Source organism: Microtus oregoni, unplaced genomic scaffold, assembly GCF_018167655.1.
Source record: "Microtus oregoni isolate MIOR12 unplaced genomic scaffold, Mior012 000014F_ref0000157, whole genome shotgun sequence".
Classification (NCBI taxonomy): domain Eukaryota; kingdom Metazoa; phylum Chordata; class Mammalia; order Rodentia; family Cricetidae; genus Microtus; species Microtus oregoni.
In genome coordinates, this window is record NW_024543073.1 from 32,564,438 (window position 1) to 32,590,969 (window position 26,532).

At 39.1% G+C, this 26,532-nt stretch overlaps 1 protein-coding gene across 1 annotated transcript in view; it reads left to right on the forward strand.

Moving 5' to 3' along the window:
* Positions 1-26,532, forward strand: part of Adgrv1 (adhesion G protein-coupled receptor V1) — a 546,438-nt gene that overhangs the window by 32,911 nt on the left and 486,995 nt on the right. Inside the window, exons 7-15 of the mRNA XM_041663490.1 lie at positions 944-1,509; positions 2,007-2,283; positions 2,796-3,125; positions 10,393-10,569; positions 16,721-16,944; positions 21,881-22,007; positions 22,090-22,275; positions 22,999-23,179; positions 24,594-24,757. Coding sequence (XP_041519424.1) covers positions 944-1,509; positions 2,007-2,283; positions 2,796-3,125; positions 10,393-10,569; positions 16,721-16,944; positions 21,881-22,007; positions 22,090-22,275; positions 22,999-23,179; positions 24,594-24,757 — 2,232 coding nt within the window. The remainder of the gene's footprint in view (positions 1-943; positions 1,510-2,006; positions 2,284-2,795; positions 3,126-10,392; positions 10,570-16,720; positions 16,945-21,880; positions 22,008-22,089; positions 22,276-22,998; positions 23,180-24,593; positions 24,758-26,532) is intronic.

Consider the following 26,532-nt stretch of genomic DNA (forward strand, 5'->3'; position numbering starts at 1 on the left):
GACAGAAATATATAACTTTCTACAGAAATTCTATAGCCAAAGCAAAAACAGTGCTTAATAGAAGAAAATGTGGTAGACACTTTAGAAAGGTAAATTTCTCTGGAAAGACCTGAAACATTTGGTAGCATTGATGACCTTTGTTTTTCTAGTTCAGGAGATCAACAAAAGTCTTCTCCTCTGCGATCCCAGGGCAATGGAAGGTTATGATTCTATAATGAATTAATTACTGACCTTGTAAATTTAAAAGATTTAATAGTGTGTTTTAGGAGGAGTGTCTTTAAATCGCCACTGACAGAGGTAAAATGGGGTGAGTTTTCACCATTATTCATAACATAGAATTTACAGTAAAGGCAAGGCTCGAACAGTGAGGCGCACTGGAGAGCAACTCTGGGGTCTCTGTAAGCGATAGAAAGCTATGCCCTTGAATAATGTCAGTATTTCATCAAGAAATGACTTCTGGGCCATTTCCAGAGAGCCACGGTGTTCTCTTAATATCACAGAATTGATTCCTGCATTAGAAATCACACAGAGATGCAAGAGAAATTCATATGCTGAAATTAAGCAGTTCTTTGATATCTAGTGTACTTTCCAGATTCTAGAATACTGTTAGACTTTGAATTCTCTTTATGACCATACCAATGATCTAAAATTGACACGGATTTATTCCCATTTGTACTACGTGTACTTTATAGTTTTCTTGACTCTGATCAAGATTCAGAGAAAAATATACATTACTAATTCTTAATGTCATTGCTTTATTCTTTATTTTTCTACTACCTGGAAGTAAATTAATATTTGGAAGATATATTAGTTTGTGGAGTCTAAATGAGCCCCTTGCCATTTTCTCTGCATTTAAACTTTAGTATTTCTATGAAGCATGCTTTTTTTTGGCCTGATTGCAGGTATATTGGCTAATGAAGTTTTGTTTGTATTCGGTAAACAGGTGCCAGAAAATGATGAAGTATTTGTGATTCAGCTGAAAACTGTAGAAGGAGGAGCAGAGATTAATGCCTCTAGGAGTTCGGTTGAAATCGTTGTGAAGAAAAACGATAGTCCTGTGAAATTCGTCCAGAGTGTCTACTTGATTCCCGAGGATGACCACATCCTCAACATCCCAGTGGTTCGAGGAAAGGATGTCGACGGAAATATGATTGGATCTGATGAGTCTGAAGTTTCCGTCAGTTATAAAGTCATGGCTGGGGACTCAACAGCACATGCCCAGCCGAATGTAGACTTCATCGATCTTCAGCCAAACACCACTCTTACCTTTCCCCCTTTCATTCATGAATCCCACTTGAAATTTCAAATAATTGATGACAGCATACCAGAGATAGCTGAATCATTTCACGTCGTGTTACTAAAGAACACCCTGCAGGGCGATGCCGTGCTAATGGGTCCTTCTTCTGTGCAGGTCACCATTAAGCCCAATGATAAACCTTATGGAGTACTTTCATTCAACAGTATTTTGTTTGAAAGGCCAGTTATAATCGATGAAGATAAAGCATCCAGGTATATTTTCTTTAAATTTACAAACATAATTACTTTATTATATTTTTTTTGGTTTTAATTTTTATGATGTTGACCCAATGCTGAGCTGTTAGAACATGTGCCATTTCCTCTAAAACTGCCTTGTCGATATCCTTTTTAAAAAAAATATTTATTTATTTATTTATTTATTTATTATGTATACAATGTTCTGCCTGAATGTGTCCCTGCAGGCCAAAAGTTGGCAACAGATCTTATTAGAGATGGTTGTGAGCCACCATGTGGTTGCTGGGAATTGAACTCAGGACCTCTGGTAGAACAGTCAGTGCTCTTAACCACTGAGCCATCTCTCCAGCCCTTGTTGATATTTTTTTGAATGTGATTTAATTCTTAAATTGAATTCATGTAATGATAGGTTCTTAGGTATATCCAAATATATGTGTTTTTCATATTAAAATGAATCAGTTTTTATGTTGTTATCTGATTTATGAGAGTGATATGACCTCATGTGTTCTGAGCAGTTCTAGGTTTGAAGAAATCACAGTGGTTAGAAATGGTGGCACCCACGGAGATGTCTCTGTGGATTGGTTGCTGACACGGAACAGCACTGATCCCTCACCAGTGACAGCAGATATCAGCCCCAGCTCTGGGACTCTCCGGTTCGCACAAGGGCAGATGTTGGCATCAATCCTTCTTACTGTTGTTGACGATGACCTTCCGGAGGAGGCCGAAGTGTTCCTCTTCACAATCCTGCCTCTCACAGCACAGGGAGGTGCTGAAGTCAGCGAGCCAGCACAGGTAGAGCCTGCAGGGCTTCACTCCTGCATTCCTGTCACTTGTGTGACGGACGAGCTTTACAGCCTTTAAGCATCCAGGTCCAATCTCAGTTTAGCTCTTTGCGGCAGGAAAAAGGCTGGTTTTGCAAAAGTGGCGGTGACTTTTCTTCATCATCTGAATTTCTTCTGAAAATAAGAAACAAATCAAAACAACAAAACAAAACCCCCAAACAAATAAGCACCCCCAAAACATTGCTTTTTGGTGTCGGGTGTAGGACCGAGGGCCTTGGATGCTTCTCAACCAGCCAAAGCTTCTAGCACCATGTTTACGCCCAGACTTAATATTTTACCACTTAATAAGTTTCAAAACTTCTAGTTTCTGAAAAGTTTCAAAACTGTTTTTGATTCTTCTCCTCTCCTCGTACACAAAGTGATCATGTAAGAGATGCTCCCTAAATACGTAATAAAGGTCAGAACAGTCTGAGTGGCCCCACTGTGAAACTCCTGAACTGAACTATTCTCTTTCATTTGTAGCTTCTGCTCTACATCCAGGACAGTGATGATGTTTATGGAGAAATAGCCTTTTTTTCTCTGGAAGGCCAGAAGATTGAAAGCAGTCCGACTGAACGATGCCTGTCTCTGAGTCTTGCGAGACTAGGGGGAGCTAAAGGAGACGTGAAAGTGACTTATTCTGCTCTCTATATTCCCGCTGGAGCTGTGGATCCCTTGAGAGCAAAAGATGGCATCTTAAATACATCGAGGAGTGGAAGCCTCCTTTTTCCAGAACATAGCAATCAAGTCACTACAAAACTACCAATAAGAAATGATGCTTTCCTCCAGAATGAGGCCCATTTCCTAGTACAGGTACTTTAGTGATTAAAATAATCTTAATTTTACAGCCATACTTGTCTATGCAAAATAGCTAACGTTATTTTGTTTTAATCTATAATTTAGATTCTGTTTGTTATTTGAAACTACGTAGGGCTGGCAGAGTGGTATGCACCTATAATCCCAGAACTTAGGAGACTAAGGTGACAGGAGATGAGAGGGAGTCTACATCCCAAAACTGTGGGAGTCCAGCCTTGTCTACATCCCAAAACTGTGGGAGTCCAGCCTTGTCTACATCCCAAAACTGTGGGAGTCCAACCTTGTCTGTATCCTGAAACTGGTGGAAATCAAACAAACAAGAAAAAAAAGACAACAAAAAATTTTGGTAGACTATCCCTTAATCGATAGAACCTTCTATGCCATATAGATCTGAACAAGGGAAGGGTTCTGCAGAAATACATGGTATTAAAGATCCGTCAGTTAAGACATGCAAAGGAGACCACTGTCGTACACATGGTAACTTCACAGGCTGGAGAGTAGTGCACAGGAGACAGATTCACCATAGCTTTGACTTGGTTTGAAAAATATGACATGAGAATTGAATTTATGGAGTAAATATTTCTCAGAGTATCTATTATAAGAGAAGCATTTCAACTAAAAGCAATCTGAAAAGTTTTTTCCTCTTAACTAGTACATTCAAAAATCCGTTTCTTCATTCAGTGTTGGTTGGATCTCTGGACCTCCCAGGTCCATCATACCTCCATCTTGTCATTCTTAGTTTTCAACTTTTATCTGCCGAACACATTATTTTTTTATATTAAAGTTTTAAGTGGCTGCACTTATTTCAAGTGGATAGCATCTCTGCAGTCTATGTATCTGATATTGACAGATTCTTCAATTAGATAACAGTGAAGGTTGTTTGTCAGATTTTTATGATATAAATAAATTTAATATAGAAAGATAATGGATATAGATTCATACAATTAAGATCATATCTTATGCTGAGCATTGGTGGTGCATGCCCTTAATCCTGGCACTTGGGAAACAGAAGCAGGGAGGTCTTAGTTCGGGCTACAGAACAAAACAGAACAAAACCAAAAACAGGAAGTCTTGTCTCACCATTCACGGTGCCATCTGCAGTGTATGCCGCACGAAATAACATTTCCCACTGCTCTCCATGTGTTGGACTGCTGGACTGAGTTCTGCGTTTGGACCTAGGCTTCATTTCATGGCTTATGATGGCTCTCTCTGGAGATTCTGCCCATTCTCCTTCCTCACCGGTTAGATTTCCCATCAGTCTCAGCAGTGCTGAAAGCAGAGATTGGCTGTATTATCTGTTTTGTTTCTGTCACCTCCTGGGAGGGAAGTTTTTAATAAACTCCTGGATTTTCTTAGCTCCCGTTTTCCCCCTTCAGATTATGTTTTACTTTGCTAATATCGATTCCTCCTAAAATACACATGCAGAAAATGTGTATGTAACATACACTTCTTGAGGCTTTTCAGGGGTGGAAATGTGAAATCTGACCGTTAGTTTGTTTGGGAAATTGGTTGTAGATTAAATGGTTTCTTAATTATCACACAAAAGGCAGTCTTTTAGCTTCCAGGTTGTGGATGAGAAATTTAAATGAAAGGCAATGATTGAATTTTTAGGTAATTTTGTTAGTCTCCAAAAGCATGTAGTATTCTTGACTCCCGAAATGCAATGGCCCTGTATCCAGCCTTGCTATGCAGGGAGGGTGGCTCTTTCTTCTTTAGCTGGGCGGTATGCATGCCTTATGGTTTGCATTCCAGAGGGACTGCTCACCATGTGGCCTGGTGGGTGGCTTGTTATGGGATATACATGGTTTTCCAGTACTTGATGAATACTTTTTGGTGAGTGCTTGTCTAATAGGAAGTGTTTGTCATATTCCTAACATTACTGGTGACGGAAATACTGACCTTCATCTGTATTATCATGATTTTGTTATGTGTCCTTCATATGGAGAAATTTTGCTGTGATGTTTGCCATTCTAAAGATTCCTAGAGGCATACAGGCCCCAGCTCCTCACGCTGCCCTCACTCTTCCTTGGTTTATGGCATGCCCTGTGAGATGGCTGGCCACATGGCAGAGTGTGGAGGTTGAGTATAGCAAACGCTTAAGACCAGAGCTCTCTGTGACAAGGACTGAACACAAGAATGCTGCCATCAGAGCGCAGGTGGGCATATAGTTAGAAATTGTTAAAAAGTTAAAAATATGCCATAACTTGTAGCAAAAAGAAAACATCTTCAGCCAATGGTTCTGGCATAACTGGATGTCAACATGTAGAAGAATACAAAAGATCCATATCTATCCCCATGGACACAACTCAGGTCCAAATGGACCAAAGACATCAACCTAAATCCAGCCACACTGATCTCATAGATGAGAAAGTGGGAAGTAGCCTTGAACGAATTGGCACAGGGAACCACTTCCTAAATATAACCCTAGTAGCACAGACACTGAGAGCAGCAATAGAAATAGGACCTCCCGAAATTGAGAAGCTTCTGAAAGACAAAGGACACAGTTAGTAAGACAAAACGGCAGCCTACAGAATGGGAAAAAATCTTCACCAACCCCACATGGGACAGAGGACTGTTCTCCAGACTATATGAAGAACTCAAGAAACAAGACATCAAAATACCAAATAATCCAATTTAAAAATGGGGTACATATTTAAACAGAGTATTCTCAACAGAAGAATCTCAAAAGGCTTAAAGACATTTAAGGAAAATGCTCAACATCCATACTCATCCTAGAAATGCAAATCAAACAACTCTAAGATAGCATGTTACACCTATCAGAATGGCTAAGATCAAAAACACTGATGACAGTTTATGCTGGAGAGGAAAAGGAGTAATGGGAACATTTCTCCATTGCTGGAGGGAATGTAAACTTGTACAGCCATTTTGGAAATCAGTGTGACAGTTTCTCAGAAAATTTGGAATCAATCTACCTCAAGACTCAGCAATACCGCTCTTGGGCACACACCCAAAGGATGCACACTCATACCAAAAGGATAGGTGCTCAGCTATGTGCACAGCAGCACTATTCTTAATAACCACGACCTGGAAGCAACCTAGATGCCCCCAACTGCAGAATAGGTAAAGAAAATGTACATAACACATTGGAGTACTACTCAGAGGTAAAAACAATGACATCTTGAAACATGCAGGCAAAATGGAACTAGAAAAAACTATCCTGAGTGAGGAAACCCAGACCCAGGAAGACAAACATGGTATGTACTCACTCATAAGTAGATGTTAAACACAAAACAAAGGATAACCAGCAAATAGTTCATGACCCCAGAGAACCCTAAGAAAGACATACATGGATCTCCCTAGAAAAGGGAAATAGATAAGATCTCCTGAAAAAATTGGGAGTGTGTGTGTGAGGGAGGAAGATGGGGTAAAGGGAGGGAGAGGGGAGAAGGGGAAGGAGAGGAGAACAAGAGGAAACAGGATGGTCAAGATGGGGGATGACAGAGAGGGAGAACAAGGAAAGAGATTTCTTGATTGAGGACCCCATTACAGGGCTAGTGAGAAACCTGGCACAAGGGAAATTCCCAGGAACCCAAAAGGGTGACTCCAGCTATGACCATAAGCAATAGTGGAGAGGGTGCCTGAACTGGCCTTTCCCTGTAACCAGACTGATGACTAATTTAATTGTCATCATAGAACCTGTATCCAGCAACTGATGGAAGCAGATACAAAGATCCACAGCTAAGCACTGGGCCCAGCTCCCAGAGTCCAGCTGAAGATGGGGGGGAGCAATTATTTAAGGACACAGTCAAGACCATGATGGGGGTACCCACAGAAACAGATGACCTGAGCTAGTGGGAGCTCCCTGACTCTGAACTGACAGTGGAGGAACCTGCATAGGACCAAACTAGACCCTCTGAATATGGGGGACAGTTGTGTGGCTGGGGTAGTCTGTGGAGCCAGTGACAGTGGAACTAGTACTTATTCCTAGTGCTTGAATTAACTGCTTGAAGCCCTTTATCTTTGGAGAGATACCTTGCTCAGCCTTAATATGGGAGGGAGGGTCTTGGTTCATCCTCAAAGTGATGTGCCAGACAGACTTTGTTGACTCCCCATGGGAAGGAAGCCTTACTCTCTCTGAAGAGTGGATGGGGCTTGGGGTAGGGGGAAGGTGGGGGAGGAGGAAAGGGAGTGGGAACTGTGATTGGTATGTAAAAAAAAAAAAAAAAAAAAGAGTTGCCATGGTTATGGTGTCTCCACAGCAGCAGACACCCTGAGACAAGTGCTCAACATGGCCTTGCACGGAAAGCTGAGCGGAATTACAGGGAAGGGACCAGAAACCTGCTCTCCTTAGGCTTTGAGCCCTTCAGCCAGCACACTGCTGGGCACAGCATTAGGAAAGCATTCACTGTCAATAGCAGAGATGCGAAGGCAGAGAATGGCCCCTATGAATGTGGGGAACACCTTAATTTTGAGTCTGTTTAAAAAACCAGAGCAGCAAAAGCAAGACACTAAAATTAGCATTTATTTGATCAGTTTATTGAATGATCTTTTTCATCATCTTTTATATCATTCCTTTGTAGTTTTCAAAGGTACAAAGCACTAGAATTAACTGTGTGACGTTCTGATAAAAGTAGCTAAAATGACTTACTACTCTTCCTTTTGCAGAAAGTTTTGAGTGAAAAATATATTGATTCTCTTCCTTTGATGCTTTGGACTCGTGGTTTTCACTCTTCCTGATGCTGTGACCCTTTGATACAGTTCCTCATGTTGTGGTGACCCCAACCATAAAATTACTTCATTGCTACTTCAAATCTGTAACTTTGTCACTGTTCTGAATTGTAATATCTTTAAAATTTTTTTTATTTAATTTTTTTCCATTTTACATACCAACCACAGTTTCCTCTCTACCCCACTCCTCCCCCTACTTTCTTCCCTACCCAAATCCCCATCCATTTCTCAGAAAGGGTAAGGTCTCCCATGGGATGTCTATAAAGTCTGGCATATGAAGTTGAGGTAAGACCAAGTTCCTCCCACCTGTATCTAGGCTGTATCTATCCTCCATAGGGAATGAGCTCCAAAAAGGCAGTTCATGCACTGGAGATAAATCCTGGTCCCACTGCCAGTGTTCCCACAGGCTGCCCAAGCCACAGGACTGTCATCAATGGAGGGCCTAGTTCGGCCCTATGCAGGTTCCCTAGCTGTTAGTCCAGAGGCAGTGAGCTCCCACGAGCTCAGATCAGCTGTCTCTGTGGGTTTCTCCATCATGATCTTGATATTTTTAGAGATAGAGATTTGCTAATGGGACTGTGAGACACAGGTTGAGAACCAGTGCTTTAGGCAGTGCTAACAGCTTAGAGATATGTGGAGAGCTGGGAAGGGAAGTGTACTCATAGATGGTTGCTTACGCATGACCAGGGGATTTCAGATACATCTTTACCTCTAACCAATACAAATTCTGTTTTCATGTTTCATTCAGATATGTCTATGTTATTTACTTTTTGTGCTGTTTCCTGAGAATATAGATATACATGACTGCATGTGCATGTGTTCATTTTCTCTGGGAATAAAAGCTTTTTTTTTTTTTTTTTTTTTTTTTTTTTTTTTTTTTTTTGGTTTTTCGAGACAGGGTTTCTCTGTAGCTTTGGTGCCTGTCCTGGAACTAGTTCTTGTAGACCAGGCTGGCCTCGAACTCCCAGAGATCCACCTGCCTCTGCCTCCCGAGTGCTGGGATTACTGCCCGGCTTGGGAATAAAAGCTTTATGCAAATGGTTTAACTACATATTTGTCTTTATAGTTTATTTTGTAAACTCAATATAGTTTATTTAAGAGTCAAACTGTTTTATTTGACTTACTTTGTATATCAATATTGGACAGAATTAATTTTTCTTTAAATGAGTAGTTACTAAGTATAGACTTATTCATGTCTTTCTCTTATACATACTTTTCAACAAGAAGTATAACATTTAAGTGAAGCATTTACATTGGCTATTTGGAATGTGTCTTGATTGTCACAAAGTATTCTCGTCATGGGAGAACAGCCCAGTCTTGTCCATTTCTGAAAAACACCACACAAACACAAATCTCTACTGTGGTTGACATGTGGCATCATGCCAACCTTTCAAAGCTTTGTGGAGGAGGAGATTTGAAGAGCTTGGTGAAGCTGAAAGTCTCATGGGAAACTCAAAGCTCTGGTCTTTTATAGTCCGAGATGACTAACTCCTTCATTTGACCAGTGTGGACTCATAAAGTTCTGTATATAAGACACTGAAAGTTGCGCTGTATCAGTGACCCTGTAGAACTGTTTGTCCTGTAGGGGCCAACTATAAATGCTTGTTGCATAGCCGGTGCATTTCAGGTTTGTGCTGCAGATGGGAACATGCAACACGGACACACATGCCTTAAGATACTAACCAGCAAAAATCTGAGCTAGAAAATAATGAACTAATGGCATATGAAGTTGTAGTTACATCATAAGCTTAATCAGAGTAGTAGAGCTTCCAAAGGGGGTGGCCAAAGATAACTAGAGAATCCCAAGAAATCGTCACACGGAAGAGAGGACATTTAGCTGGTTTTTAGGGTGTACTTGAGATTGTGAGATGATGAAGGGAGGGGCCGTTCTCGGCGAGGAGACTACCGTCTTCATCAACTACTGGGAGACTGATCGTGTGTTAGATGTGTACTGTATTTCTGTAAGCACTCGGTTGCTCTGGCTGTAGTTGGAGTTCTGAACAGTCTGCTTGTACTGACTTAGGTCTGGCAGAGAAGAAGACTAGGTGTCTGATTGGATGTATGGGTCAATGGAACCTGGCAGAAAATGTGAGAGTTTTTTTTTTTTTTAACATTAGACTTTTAAAATGTCGGTGTAGTTGAATATAGGTGACAGAGTGGACAAACAGGTGGTGACACACGAAAAGCTAATGGTGGGTAGGACCTGGAACAGGGATAGTGATTTCTGTTTGGACAGTGTATCTGTACAATGTCTGCATGACATTTGTGAGATGCTCACTAGTGATGGTTATAATGACTTGGAGTTTGAGGGAGATATTCAGATATTAGTAAAGGAATAGGATGATGTTACAAGGTAAAGAACCAGGGAGAGCTTGACTCAGTAATCAATCCTGAGAATCAGAAGAAACGGGGCTCTGACAGTCCCTTTAGGAGGTACAGGGCCAGGTACCGACTTTTAGGGTCACTGGTGACCTGTGACTGCATCTACTTAGACATTTCATGCTGGGATTTTTTTCTTAATTTAATTAATAAATTAACAATTATCATATCTCTTGTTTTTGTTTGTGCTTTTTAGTTGGAAGCTGTGATATTGGTGAACATATTTCCCCCAATCCCACCAGTAAGTCCCAGATTTGGGAAAATCAGAAATATTTCTTTATTGGTTACCCCAGCCATTGCGAATGGAGAGATTGGCTTTCTTAGCAACCTTCCAATCATTTTGCATGAACCCAAAGGTTCTGACGCTGAGGTGGTGAGTACGCATTTACTGACTGATATGTCCTAATGTGTCTGAGGGATGTAAAACCTTTTTGATATGGGGCCAGCATGTAGAGTTAATAGAATATGTGCTTTTTAGAATAAACAACTGATGAACATCTGATTTTCCTAGAATATTTACTATTCTTAAGAGGTTATGCTTATATATATTTGCACATATATACACATAAATGGCAGGAGCCATCACCATTGGTGGACAGGTTCCAGCAAGGGAAGGAAGTGAGCCAGGCCATGGTGATCGGGAGAATCTTATAGCCAGAGTATTTCTTTATTTATACAGAATTTAGTAAGCAGGGATACATTCATGTTGTTCCAAAACATAGATTATATCATTTTTGTTTTTGGACATGTGTTTCACTTCCTTTCATTCATCTTTTTGCTCATCATTAATAAACTATGACAAATCAGTTATCATTTCCAATCATTTTCCTCAACTTTTGACATCATTGATTGAATAGGATGCTCAGGACTTTCCTGGGGAAGCTTAGAAATAGCATTCCTGGAACAAGGCATAAAAGATTCATAAGAAAATTTCCATCAATCAAATATTCCCAGATTGTACAAATATTAGAAGTCTCCCAAGTATGAAAAGCAAAGGTGGCATGGCGGCCATCTTGTGGCTCAGCTTTGCTGGAACTTTGCCAAGCAGCTGTGCTGGTTTTGTGACTTCTGCCATTCCATCAGATATGGCTGTGCCGTCTCCCCTTCTTTTGTTTGTGAACACAAGGTCTGTTCTGAGACAAAATTGTAAATACCTTTTTATAACCTCGGAAACCAAGGCAGACTGCAATTGAGCTGAACTTGTTGAGGCAAAGACTGCATGTTTAGTTCAGAATTGTTTCGTAGGCCATGGAGGTAGGGAAACAGGCTGTTCATTTAAGTATTTACCTGGGTCCAGTACCTGTGAGAGGTGGAATCAAGTCAGTTCCCTAAAGCTTACAGGAACCCTTTTTAAGCTTACAAAAAAAGGTAAAAGAACATCAAGATTCCTAAAACTGTTTATTCTGCCTTGGAGGGCACCAAGGCCTGCCGTTAACGTTATAATCAAGGATTTTTCTTGTGCATACTAGTTCCATGTTTCTGAGGCAAAACATGAAAATCTAATGATTCAGTCATAGTTTGTCAGCTTCTAAAATTTCCCTAAGTTTTTCTTTTTAAATGATTTGTTCCAGATCCTATATCTCATGCTTATTACCACTTAAGTAATAATTTCTATAGAAGATTCAAATTCTTTTTTTTTTAAATTCAAATTCTTATACAGCAAGTTCTCCCAGGGAATCATCTTCAGTTTTATTTATTTTATTTATTTTATTTTTTTTTGCAATATGCCACAGCTTTTATTGCAACGTGGCCACTTTTGTGAGGGTAGGGAATTTGATCTCAAAACAATGTTCCATTTAAGGCTCTTTTATACAGAAATTGCCATCATGACTGATAATTAAAATATCTGTAGTGTTTCAAGACTCATACGATAAACATACAACTCTTACATTTATTCAGTAGTGTATACTCAATGAGAGACCAAAGACATCAGCACAGCTATTTCTTTGAAGAAAATATGCAGGTAAGAGGAATGAACACATTTAATCCCTTAAAAAGAATGCCAATTAAGTTTTCTTTTTTTTTTTTTTTAAGTTTTATTCTTAACATCAGCTTTCACAAGAGTTATTCCATTTTCCCAGTTCTGGCCTCCAGTGAGGGGCCCTTAACAGCAAGGAGTCAAACATTAAATGCCTCAAAGACTCAGGAAAGAGTGGTGTAGCACTTCTAGCAAGGACAGCGAAGGGTCAGTTCAAGTCGTCCGAGCACTGTGATCTTTGTCAAGCAGCAACTCCAGGACACTTAGCATAGCCACATAAATATATATGTAACAAATCTAGTCATAGATAATGATGTCATTAACTTTATTGAGAGCGGATGTGGCTTGGTAGGGTTTCTAGGAAGTAACTGGGAGTGGAAGAAGGGAAATGATGCAATACTAATTCAATTAAAAAATTTTTAAAAAAGTAGAATTAATTGCTCATGATTAGAGTAGATTGTAAATGGAGGCTGCTCTTTCATTTCCTGACTGATAAGACATGAATAATCACAGAGAAACTATATGAATTACAACATTGTTTGGCCAACAACTCAGGCGTACTTCTAGTTAGCTCTTATATCTTAAATTATTATTTTTTATTTTACTATAAGACTCTCACTTTATTACTTCTTGCTTCTTGGGCAGCTATAGGGAATCTACTTCCTTCAGCAGCTACATGGCATCTCTCTTAACTCTGCCTACTCTCACTATATATCCCTTTTAGCCTGATTGTATTCTGCCTTGCTATAGGCCAAAGCAGCATTATTCATTAACCAATAAAAGCAACACATATACAGAAGTCCATCCCACAACATCTTCCCCCTTTCTATCTAATTAAAAAGGAAGGTTTTAACTTTGACATAATAAAATTAATATACAAAACAGTTATCAAGAAGAATTATAGTTATAATATTTAGTCCATTTATATTTGGTAAATTAAGGTAAATAGTCTATCATGTATCCTATCTTTGTGACTCTAAAGTCTCATATCTAATTTATCTTTTATTATAACTAGGGAAAACTATAACTATAACTATCTATTCTTCATCTTCATCAAAGACTCCAGAAGGATATAATATTGCCTAAGTTAACAGGAAGTGCATTGTAAGCAGCTTCCAAAACTCTAGGATTGACAGAGGTATCTCACTGCCTGGACAGTCATCCAAAGTTCTTCTGTAAAATTGGGGCTTCCATCTTCAGCCTACATAGTATCTGACAGACTTTTCAATGAAGCAGAAAATTTGAAAGACTTCTTTGCCTATATTGACAGTTTGTCAGTTACTTTCTTGTGTGTCCTGCAGAACGTCTGGCAGACTCTTTCGTAAAGCAGGAACCTTATAGGATCATCCCTTCACTGGGAAGTTTCAGCAGTCACTTTTCTGTGGGTCCTGCAAGTCTGGTTCATACAGCATACCATCAAACAATTCAGGAAAAAGCAGTTTCTTGCCAAAATGACTAGCCTTGTCACATTGAAGGCAATTTGATAACAAGTTTCTTTGATGCCTATCAACTTCTCTGAAGGAATTAGAGCTGTCAGAACCAGACATGTCTCACTATTCATAAAAGTCTAAGTCCTTAAAACATTTTAAATGCCATATTCTGTAAGTCTTTGAAAGGTTTGAAGAATACCTATCCATATGAATTATATCTCTGTATATCAAAAATATCAACTAACATGACTAAAAGTTTGATAATTATAAAAGACTATCTATTAATCTGTATTTCTTAATTATATTACATTTTAAAATGAGCTGCACAAATACAATACCTTGAACAAGAGCAGAAATACATATACACTATATACCCAGTGTAACAAATCAACCTTAAAATTGTATCAATAGACCAAGATCTATGCCAATGCAAAGTATTAATCTCTATATCATATCCCCCTTTAAATGAAAATAAGCATTTATAAAAAATCACTTTGGGAATTTGGGTGTTGTTTTCTATAAACTGCTTCCTGCTGTTTTTTTGGGTGAAGTATTTTTAGGGTCCACGGAGACCTTTCTGGGGGGGGGGGGTCTTGTTCCATCAAACCAATTAGCCTGGAAATAATCCACAGGTTCTTATCTTCTGTGGAAACAACAGCAGAACCTCTTTTCCAAAGTAACATATACTTAGACTCAAATTTTGAAGTCAAGATACCTTTAAAATATATATGTTGGTTTAGCTTAGCAGCCCCCAGAATCAAATGTCTCTCTGTAGTCAAAATTCCAAGAAAACACAATAATAAATATAATCCAGACTCTCTGTGTATTTTTCCTCTTTATGTGGCTTATTTTTCTTTACTCCATTTATCTATGTCTGTATTCTTTTATATTTGTTTTACTGTCTCTTTAAAGACTTTGTTTTATTTTTTAAACTACTTCTTTTTATAACTGTCTGTATTCTTTTTTCTCTCTCTCAAGCTTATATATATATATATATATATATATATATATATATATATACACACACACACACACATATATGTGTATATATACATATATATTTTAAATACATTGTAATCCCTTTGGAGATTTATTTTTGTCTGAATCTGTCTTTATTGAATATCTGTAATCATTTTCTGACCAGGAGCACCTTTTCTTTTTAAAAATACTAAACAGGGTGGCTAAAACCAACTCAATGGCTCTGCCTGTGTGCTCTGCCTGTTTGCCCTGCCCCATCCAACATGGCAGAGGTATGTTTGCTGTCTCTTCAAGCTATGCTTATTGCCCAAGCTCCAAGGATGTAGGGGGTCTATGTCACTATTAAGCAACTAGTAGCATGCTGCTCACAAAACCATTTAAGTGCAGAACCAGAATTTGTGCTGCCAGCACAAACCAGGAAGACCTTTCTTAAAGTGGTTGCCCAGTTTTTGCTGCTAATGCTAAGCCAGGAATATTTTTCTTAATAGAATTGTACCTCTGATTGCCTCTAGCAAACAGAGCCCACCTGAGAAAATGTTGTTACCAAGAAGCCATGCTTAACTCCATTTTTTTGTGTCTAAAATTCCTTCCCAAGCTCTCTCAGGTTTCATGTGGATGTACTTGGCCCACATTGGCACCATCTGTAAGCGGAGACTGTTCTTTCGTTTCCTGACTGCTCAGACACAAATAATCACACACAGAAACTATATTAATTACAGCATTGTTTGGCCAACAACTCAGGCATATTTTTAGCTAGCTCTTTTATCTTAAATTATTATTTTGTATTTTACCACGAGGCTTGTGGCTTGTTACCTCTTGCTTCTTGGGAAGCTACATGGTGTCTGCCTCCTTTGGCAGCTACATGGTGTCTCTGTGACTCCATCTTCTCTCTCTATCCCTTCCATCCTGGCTATATTCTGCCCTGCCATAGGCCAAAGCAGCTTTATTCATTAACCAATAAAAGCAACACATGTACAGGACAGCCCACGTTAGTTAGATTGTTAAAAAGTGATTGGTTTTACACAGTGTATAACATTTGATAGCCAGTTATGAATCTGGCTTTTAGTGGTCATATTGTAGAAACACAAAGTAGTTTTGGGTTTTGTTCTCTGACTGTCGTTTGTGCTGCCTCAGGTATAACTGAAGACTCAGAGGTAGCTTGGAGTTTGATGGTTGATACTAGTTATAGTGATGTGGATTTGTGAAATGCTGAGCCTTAGCAACACACACACACACACACACACATGCATGCACACATACACGGATACACAGGCACACACGCATGAACACTTACACGCACAAAAGCATACTCCTCCCTCTTTCCTTCCCTAAGCATCATTGTCGTACTTGAATCGTGACTAAGTGTCCTTCTATTTAGGAATACCTCTGTATTGCTGTATCACAATCTGTCAAAGACAAGTACCTCCCACTTAGGTTTGCTTTAAATTGGTTAATGTTTAGGTCAGAAATGAGGGGAGTTGGTTTTGTTATCAAAGTCTCATGTATCTTGACCACTGTTTCATTCATTTATTGTGAGATTCTACAAAGGGACAGTGAAGGTTCACTTTTCAAAATGATTTTGACTTCATATATTTTCAAAAGTCTACTCTTTTCCTTGCAATGCCTAGAAAGCATCTACTTTGTTCGTTGGGAATGTGTTCCTTTGTTTACTGTGCGAAGCTGTGTATTTGCTATTTCTACTGTTCCAGGTCTCACCCAGCTCCCTCAAGTGACTGAGGGTCACCTCTTTGTAGGTTTTTTTTTCCTTCCTAAGAATTTTTCTTTGCTTAGTTGTCTTAGGCTCAGTTGGTAGCCAGAATAGCTAAATGGACAGTTTTATATTTTTCACTGTTCTTTAGCTTTCTAATATATTTGCCTTTTTATTAAGGTAATTCCAAGGTCATATTTTTGGCGTGGTATATATTGCAGGTAAATTTGATCAGCAAAAAACATTTAAAAAAGTATCAAAATTATTTTCCTGCTTCTTCAACTGTGTTTCTAATCCCACCTGGCTGTTTACTTCTTTATATGAAGTACACACGGTCAGCCAGTTATACTTGCATGTGCATGGAAAGTTCATGTTACTCATGAGCATACATGTTTAGGCAAGTTTTTCTTCTTTTTCTTTTTAAAATAAGGTATATATCCCCCTACATCGAGATGGAACTGATGGCCAGGCTACTGTCTACTGGAGTTTGAAGCCCTCTGGCTTTAATTCACAAGCAGTGACCATGGATGATACAGGTCCTTTCAATGGCTCTGTTGTGTTTTTATCTGGGCAAAGCGACACAACAATCGACATTACCGTCAAAGGCGATGACATACCGGAGCTGAATGAAACCGTTACCCTTTCCTTAGACAGGTAATAATGGATCACGGCAGAAACGGTAACTGTTTGCTTGATTAATGATTTTGATTTTGTTTTAGTTAATTTCTCCATATGTGGTGAAAACTGTGGAGAAGGGTTATCATGGCTTTCAGATGTGTCTGTTGTGTATTGGTGGGCTTTTCTTTGACTAGGAAGATTATTGTTTTTGTGACCCTTCGCTATCCTGTTTTGCTCTGAGGGAGCATTATGTAGAGAGTTATGGGGGAAAAGCTGACAGTTATGGGGAGTAATCGACAGTTATGGGGAGTAGCTGACAGTTATGAGGAGTAACTGACTATTATGGGGAGTAGCTGACAGTTATGGGGAGTAATTGACAGTTATGGGGAGTAGCTGACAGTTATGAGAAGTAGCTGACTGTTATGGGGAGTAGCTGACTGTTATGGAGAGTAGCTGACTGTTATGGGGAGTAGCTGACTGTTATGGGGAGTAGCTGACAGTTATGGGGAGTAGCTGACAGTTATGGGGAGTAGCTGAGAAGTCTGAAGCATAGTCAGTCATATTGCTTATGAGGGCGGCAGCAGGCCATCGAAAATGTTAGGTCACACACTCATCTTCACTTTCAAGAGAGGAAAGATTAGACTTTTATAAGTGATTAAAAAAGACAAGATTAACCTTTATTCTCTTTACATGGGATTTAAATAGTAAGTAATTATTTTATAGAATAAAATCACACAAATTCATGTGTTAACATTTGAGCCATCATAATAGGAAATTATGCAGTATTTCTAGGAGGTACCACAATCTCTAAGGGCTTTGTTATATTTTATTTATTTTTTAAGAAAATTCAGAAAATGCTTTCTAAAGAGGAAATGGAGTCTGATTAATTGGTGACAATGGTTTTTGAAAGCAAACACACCTATGGCACTGTGGATGTACAGTAAGAAACACAGCTGCGGCGCTGTGGGTAGGGTGCGCTGCAGATGTACAGTTAGAAACTCTGAACTTGACCATTTTATAGCATGTTCTTCATGAGTGAGGCAGGAAAAGCTTAATCGTGTCATCTTTTGTATCTGATTGTCACTTCCTAGGCCTTCCCACCCTTTTTTTGGTCTGGTCTGGAACTCTTTCTGTAGACCAGGCTGGCCTCAGCCTCACAGATCCACCTGCCTGTGGAGAGGAAAGTGCTGGGATTAAAGGCGTACACCCCCTTGTCTGGTGTAGTCTATAAAGTGAATGAACAACATGTAGACTACAGAGAGTGGGTCTTTTGACAGGCCACTAGTCATTTTGTTATCATCAGAACCATACACTTATTTTTTTCTTTCACAAAATTAAAACAATAATAAATCCCAGCAGCCAAAATCCACAGTCTAAATGTCACCATCTTATAACACCATGATACAGACTGCCTTGTGGAAAACTGCTTCATTTGATAAAAGTTAGTGAAATTCATTGACATATGAATTTGAAATTAATTTTTTCCATGGAGCTTTTCAATAGCTTAGGTCTGAGCACAACTAAAGCAAATTGGATAATAAGTAGAAGCCCGTGGAACTTGATAGAAACCTTGTTAGCCTGGCTGATCTCAACTGGCTGTTTAAAGAATAATTGGAAGTATATGTACCTCTGCAAGTCCAGTAGCACTTCTGTGTAATCTTTAAATGTAACATGAAGATTTGAAATGAATTAACTCTTTTTTTGAAAGCTTTTTCTTTCCTCTCCCTCTCCCTATGTGGAAGAGTATATCATACACCACAGGGAAGAGCAAATCATAGAGTTCTTTGTTTTTTTAAATATTGTGGTTCTTTTAAAATAGAACCAATCAGTCAAAATCTACACTAAAATGTCAATTCAGTTGGTAACTGGTGTTCAAACAAGAATAGCCTAATAATACTCTTGCATCCAAAGAAATGTTTAGATAAATAAATGACAATGAAATTTACCATTTGGAAGTGATTTTGTCAAAATCTTTCTTTAGTTTTGCAAAGTCTTAACCAAACTTAAGAAATAACGAATGAACAAATGCTAGTGTGATCATATCACAACAGAAGTAGGAATGCTTTATTAGGGTAGGCTTCACAGTTTTCTCTCAAGGCCAACTCAAGTGCTGTAATGTTAAACTAAACATAAGCAGAAGTTGACTTGATACTAAACAGTTAAAAGTAACTTCAATATAATATCTACTAAAAGTATTTTATTGTTTAATATTTTGCAATTAGAAGCATTTTTGTTATTTTATTTCATAAAACAATCATATGGTACATAAATCTTTATTTATAAATGATATGTTCTACTTTATTTATTTATTTATTTTTGGTTTTTTGAGACAGGGTTTCTCTGTGGCTTTGGAGCCTGTCCTGGAACTAGCTCTGTAGACCAGGCTGGTCTCGAACTCACAGAAATCAGCCTGCCTCTGCCTCCCGAGTGCTAGGATTAAAGGCGTGCCCCACCATTGCCTGGCTGATATGTTCTACTTTAAATTCTGAGCTCAAGAGGTCTTTGTTTTGATGTGTACCTTTTAAGGCTATTCGACGATGAAATACACTAGGGATGTGGAAAACTAGATTTCCTGACACTAAACTGTAGTTAAAGTAACGATGTCTTGTGACTTGTTGAATATATTCTCTGCCAATATCGAAAGGTACAGATTTCTCCGCTACAGGGTTTTGATGATTTTAATGCAAATAGCAACTGGCTTTAGATCTGAGGATGAAAGGGTTTTTTTTTTCTTTCAAACCTAATTAAAGTGAGTAAGTAATTATAAGTGGGGCTGAATGAAATTTGCTCAGCTGCTGTGGCTTCCGGAAATGCACACTCTCAGGCTTCTGTGCTTTGTTGGGTGCCAGGAAAGGGATGCCTTGACATGCTTGCTTGACATGCTTTCTGGTCATGGGGTCATCTTCCCTGAGTGGGATTGCTAGCATTTGTCAACAGCAGAGAACACAATGTGCTCAGTTCCCATAAACTGAAAACTGCTAGCTCTAGGAGGTGGGGTTGGGGTGAGTAGTAAGGGTGCTTCCTTTAACTTTATTTCACCATTACACTCAGCTTCTCGTCCTGAGGTTTTAGCAAATGGTATTGTCTCCTCCCCTTCCCCCTTCCCACAGTTCTTTCTGTGTTGACAGGGTAGAAACGGAAAGATTTGTCGTGTATTTTGGGTAAGTGTGCAGAATAATGTCTTGTTTTGAAGATTTACTATTCTTTTTCCTGTGAGTGACTGTTTTATAATGAAGCTGCCATTCTGCATGACCAGTCTTGAGCAATGCTGCCTGTCCACCTGGCTCTGCATGTTGGTGTGCAGTTTTATTCTCCAGTGACAGTGGATTTTGTATGAGTAGTCCTCAGTTTTGCGTTCTGAATGCACTTAAAATATTTAAGAAAGCACTGAAGAATTGAGTGTTATCGCATTTTGAAGGGTTTTAAATTTTAACTTTCCAAATAGTTTATACCAGAGAGTAACCGTAGTTTAACTCTGAAATCCTTTATGACCATTTTTCGCTTAATAGAGAATATGAAACCAGTGGTCTTTCTGGGTATATCTTTGCAGTTTCTTGCTTTCATGCCTGTGTTTTATAGAGAATATTTTTGAGCTTGCATCATACATTACAGTAGCATATTTTAGAGAAATCTAAAAGTAACTATTTACTGTGCATACTGATTTGCATCCTCTGCTTCTCATCCAGTTTTCTTGTCTCCTAACTTATTTGGACACAGGGGATTTTAATTGATGAAGATATTTATAGAAATGAAATAGAGACATTATCAACACAGCAAATAGCTGTCTGGTGTTCGGATTTCTTCCTCTGTGGTCACTAGCATGTTGGGCATTGCTTGTGTGATTTGTATAAGCAGAAACATATTAATCATTTTTTCCCTCTTTGAAACCACCAGCCTGTGCACATTTCTATGGACTGTTTGTGGTTTCATTGTGATTTGGAGGTCAGATCATGACTACACTTTTGCTCAGTAGGAAATGACATGTGGAGAGGCTCAGTTCAACGCATGTGGCTACGACTTCCTGAGAGCTAACTCCAGATCGCAGAACCTGCTCTCTCTTTGATCATCCCAATTATATTCTAACACAAACACCAGAAATTTAAAAAAGCTTATCTATACACCAATTTATCTACACACACACACACGCACACACACACACTCGCACACACACACTCACACACACATACTCGCACACACACACTCGCACACACACACACTCGCACACTCGCACACACACACTCGCACACACACACTCGCACACACACTCGCACACACACACTCTCTTTCTCTCTCACACACACACTAGTTGTTATTGCATGTCAGCATCTCAGATCCACTTCATTCCTTTTATTCTAATATATTTTACATTTTTTTTAAAAAAAAGTTTGTGGTTAAAATTGAGACATAGGAAACACTTCAAAGACAAAAAGTATTCATAAAAGTTTGATCAAAATTGTGTTTATTTATTTAGTTTTCATCATTTGTAGTGTGTAGTTAACCAGTTAATACATATTATTACACAATTAACATAATCATTTTTAAGGAGACTTAAAAGAAATTCACATGTAAGTAAAATTTAAAATGTAGAACACATATAAGAGAAGCAGAATGCAATAGGTATCAGGTTATTTAACTATATTTTCCAACCAATTATAAAATATAATTTTCTAAAACTACAGTAAAATCTTACAGGATTTGATACTTTATATGAATGGTTTTTATATTCTTTGTTTATCTATGCAGTGTTTAGTCCAGTCAAATAAAAGAAAGATACAAAAATGTGATAGTCTTGCAGTAAGTGTTATCAGTGGAAACAGGTTTGGTGTGGAGAGATTTTAATACTTGTAAATTTGCTGAAAGCTTTAACTCTTGGTTGCCTTCTGAATTATCTGGGAGACATGTAAACACTGCTGGCTCTTTCAAAGCGTGAACAGTTCAGAGTAACAGTGCTTTTTCTTCTCTCCCTCTCCAGGGTGAGTGTGAACAGTGAAGTCCTGAAATCAGGATACACTAGCCGGGACTTAATTATTTTGGAAAATGATGACCCCGGAGGCGTTTTTGAGTTTTCTCAGAATTCTAGAGGACCCTACGTCATAAGAGTAAGTTTGAACCTTCACTTTCTATTCATAGCTTCAGGAATATGCTCTAGAAGAGTTTGAAATTCTGTGGATTCTTTTCAAGGAAGGAGACGCTGTGGAGCTCCGCATCACTCGGTCCAGGGGGTGTCTAGTGAAACAGTTCCTGCGCTATCACATAGAACCCAGAGAGAGCAATGAGTTCTATGGAAACACAGGGGTGCTGGAATTCACACCTGGGGAACGAGAAGTAGTGATCACCTTGCTTTCAAGGTTGGATGGCATGCCAGAGGTACCAGGTTTTGAATTTCTCTTATGGTCATGGGGCAGGCTGATAGCATCAGTATATTGAGGATTTGAAGTATTTTGAACATTGACAGCAAGATAGAAGAAAGAATAAGTATTCATGTTTGGAAATACTTAGAAAGAAGCTTTAAAAGAATAAAATTCATTCCACTTATGAGATTGTATTCTTGTCCTCCAAACAAGAAATAAAAAAAAATATGAGATTTTGCTTGTATGATCAGTTTTGTCCATTAATATAAGTTTATTTTATGTTCTTTATATCAACAACTCTTACTGGTGTGGTTTTGAAGCAAAGTTTTGCTATAAAATTGTTTGGAAAGAAATAAATATGTTTTATATGAAAAGAATCAGATGTACTTTATTTGTGTTTATATCGCAATACATATGCAGCTTCCAAATTAATTTTATTTTTTTATTCTTGCTCATTTAAATGAATACTAGATCATGAATGAGTTCTTGAAATTTTTACCAGATTAGAATAGTATCATTGTTTCTTTTTCTTTTTTATAATGCATATTATGTCTCCTGTCTTTCAGTTAGTAGGCAAATATTTTTTAAAAATTAGGAATAACACCAGATCTTCTATCGTTTTAGTGTGATGTATGTTCCTGAAAAGTTGAACATATTAATATTGTAGATAATCTATACATTGTATTTTCTGTGAGATCATCAACTTTACCTTCTGTCTAATTCGCCATGCTTTCTGTAGCTGGATGAGCACTACTGGGTGATCCTCAGCAGCCATGGCGAAAGGGAGAGCAGGCTGGGAAGTGCTACGGTTGTCAACATAACCATTCTAAAAAATGATGAGCCTCATGGGATTATAGACTTTGTTTCTGATGGTTTGACTTTGTCAATAAAGGAAAGCAAAGGAGAGGATATCTATAGTGGTAAGCTATTATGTTTACTGTATTTTATTTCTCTTCACCGAAGCAGACATTAATCTCCTTTCGCCTTAATTTAATAATATTTCTATTTGTATGTGTGTTTGTGCATACTTGTGTGAATTTATGCGCACCATGTGCGTGCAGATGCCCGTGGAGTTCAGCCATCTGCTTGGGTGCTAGGACTGAACCTGGGTCTCTGGAAGAACAGTAAGCGCTCTGAACTGCTGACCCCTCTCACCATTCTTAGTTCATTTCTTTAGTAACTGTTGTCAGTATTCCACTCTGCCTTGGAAATTGCATGCAGCTTAGAAACTTACCTTTTAAATCTCATATGCAGGGTTGCCGTTTTCATTTCTTACATAGCATTGTGATGATATTGAAGTTGCAGTTTGATTTTAGCTAATACATTATAACATTATAACTCAGACACGGGGAGAGGAATCACGTCACGTCAAGTGGAGTGGACACTACAGCTAAGAGTGACTGTGGAGGAACTGTTGCAGTGGGGATGAGAATTCCTTTATTTGAAAAGCAATGTCTGGGCAATAAAAATTTCTTTGCCTGACAAGTACAAGTCAAGCTTCCAGTAGTGCCTTTGGTGGAACTACTTTGGTAGAGTTTATAATAGTTGTACATAATTGATTACAATCCCATTTCTATGCCACATGACTCTTAATATTGAAGAGGCTCAATACACACACACACACACACACACACACACACACACACACACAGTTATGTTAACCTTGCAATTTTGCTAAGCATGTGTTTGTGTGGGTTCCCCTTTGTCTTCGTGGTCAGTTGGCCATCAGTCCTTGAGCACAAAGAAGCAGAAGCCACAACAGAGATCCTTGCAGGGCGTGAGAACAAGGGAGACAGCCCTCCTGGAGAGGCTCCAGTGAATCAGCTCAACCTTATTCCAGAGGATAGGAAATGTGTAGGATTGGGGCGCCTGGGGACAAATCCTAATTTGCATTAAGTGGCACACCCCTTTCAGAAGGCTGTGGACCTGGCCACAGGGTCCTGTAGCAGAGCTCCTGTTTTAAGTCGTAGTTACTATATGTATAGTAGGGGAGGCTTCTAGCAGGAAACTGTGCCAAGGGTCACCCTAGAGGTACATTAGGTATCCGGCTTAGAGACAGTGTTTAGAGAAACAGTCAGTCCTCCAGGTCTAGGGACTTTCCCCAGAAAAGCAGGTAGAAAGCAGGAAGTCACACTGGGGGCAGGGTGGGGAGGGAGGAGTCTCCATGTTCTTGAACTTTGGAAAAAAGCTGCCAGGCCAGACAGACTGCAACCTCCAACCAGCCAGCAAGCCTCCCAACAAGTGTTGATGGAGAGGTTTTTATTTTCCTGTTTATTTCAGAAGTTGTTTTGCTTGTTTTAAAGATCAGCCCATGTTCATGTGTGTATTTCCTAGCTGTCTATGGTGTAATACGAACTCGAGGCAACTTCGGTGAAGTTAGTGTATCATGGATGGTTAGTCCAGACTTCACGCAAGATGTGTTTCCTGTGCAAGGAACTGTATATTTCGGAGACCAGGAATTTTCGAAAACTCTCACTGTTTACTCCCTTGTGGACGAAGTAAGTCATGCTTGTAGTAATAAGAGCGGCGGGGCAGCGTCCCCAGCACCCGGCCACCCGCATGGCTGGCTTATGCCCCGAAATAACAACATAGACACTGTATTCTTTAAAACACTGCTTGGCCCATTAGCTCTAGCCCTTACTGGCTAATTCTGATATCCCAATCAACCAATCTCTAATAAATTGTGTAGCACCGGTCTTACCGGGAAAGATTCAGCATGTCTGACCTGGCGGCTTGCTTCATCGCATGCATCTGTCCAGGAGAGGGGAGCATGACCTCTGAGCTCACTTTCTCTTCCTCCCAGAATTCTGTTCTGCCTACTCCACCCACCTAAGGGATGGCCTATCAAAATGGGCCAAGGCAGTTTGTTTATTACCAATGACCTTCCTCCATCACCTGCTCATATAGATCCTCGTCTGCTCATTGTAGTTGTCGGTTTACATACTCCTCTCTATGTGTTATTCTCATATAGATCCTCGTCTGCTCATTGGAGTTGTTGGTTTACACACTCCTCTCTATGCATTGTTCTCATATAGATTCTCGTCTGCTCATTGGAGTTGTTGTATCGCACACACCTCTCTATGTGTTATTCTCATATAGATCCTCGTCTGCTCATTGGAGTTGTTGGTTTACACACTCCTCTCTATGCATTGTTCTCATATAGATCCTCGTCTGCTCATTGGAGTTGTTGGATCACACACACCTCTCTATGTGTTATTCTCATATAGATCCTCGTCTGCTCATTGGAGTTGTTGTATCGCACACACCTCTCTATGTGTTATTCTCATATAGATCCTCGTCTGCTCATTGGAGTTGTTGTATCGCACACACCTCTCTATGTGTTATTCTCATAAAGATCCTCGTCTGCTCATTGGAGTTGTTGGATCACACACACCTCTCTGCGTTATTCTGTTGGTTTATCTTTTGTGGTGCTGTGGGGTCAAACTCTCTATATGCCATGTGAACATTCCAAATTTACAGCTCATTCATTCTTTTCTTAATTAAGTAATTAAATATTTGATGATACACTATATGATGAAACTGTAATAAAGAGCTCCATTATGACAGACTGGATAGACAGCAAGAAAGCAATGCTATTTGGGTGTCCTGAAAGGCATTTGTACTTTAAAATCCTTACAATTGGTGGTGATCAGTAACCCAATCATATAGCAAATACCAGGGATTCAGGCTTTGGGGGATGTTTAGCAACTGGTTTGTCTTTGGCACTTGAAGAAGAGCCCTCCTATGGGTATCTCATTGTACACTTCAGCATCAGGAAATAGCACAGGCGTTCTGAGCCCCAAAGGAAAGATAAGGAACTGCACTAAGGTGGGGAGTGGACCTTTCTCAGGGCAAAGCTTTGAAACATGTCCCCTTTTCCCCAAAACTGTCCCCCAATAGACAAAATTTCATGTTTTTTCTGTTTTGGTGTGGGGAGAAAGCTAGATCACACAAATGATATGAATGGGACCCACGGGGGCGGGGGGTAGAAGAATCAGAGGATGGAAATCTCATTTAAAGTTATAGAAATAAATTAAGCTCTGGCATAGCCATGTTTTCCTAACTTAAGTCAAAACATATGTATTTCCATTGCATGCTATAGCTACAACAAAATAAAATGGCTGCTTAGGAGAATATTGAAATAATTTTAGGGGAATCTGAGTTTTATGGGAACAGTTTAAGAAGCTTCTGCCTTAGAGATGAAAATGAATATTAGCAGTTATAACTGTGCTTTCAAAAAATGAATAGGCATGCAGAATGACATGTATGATTC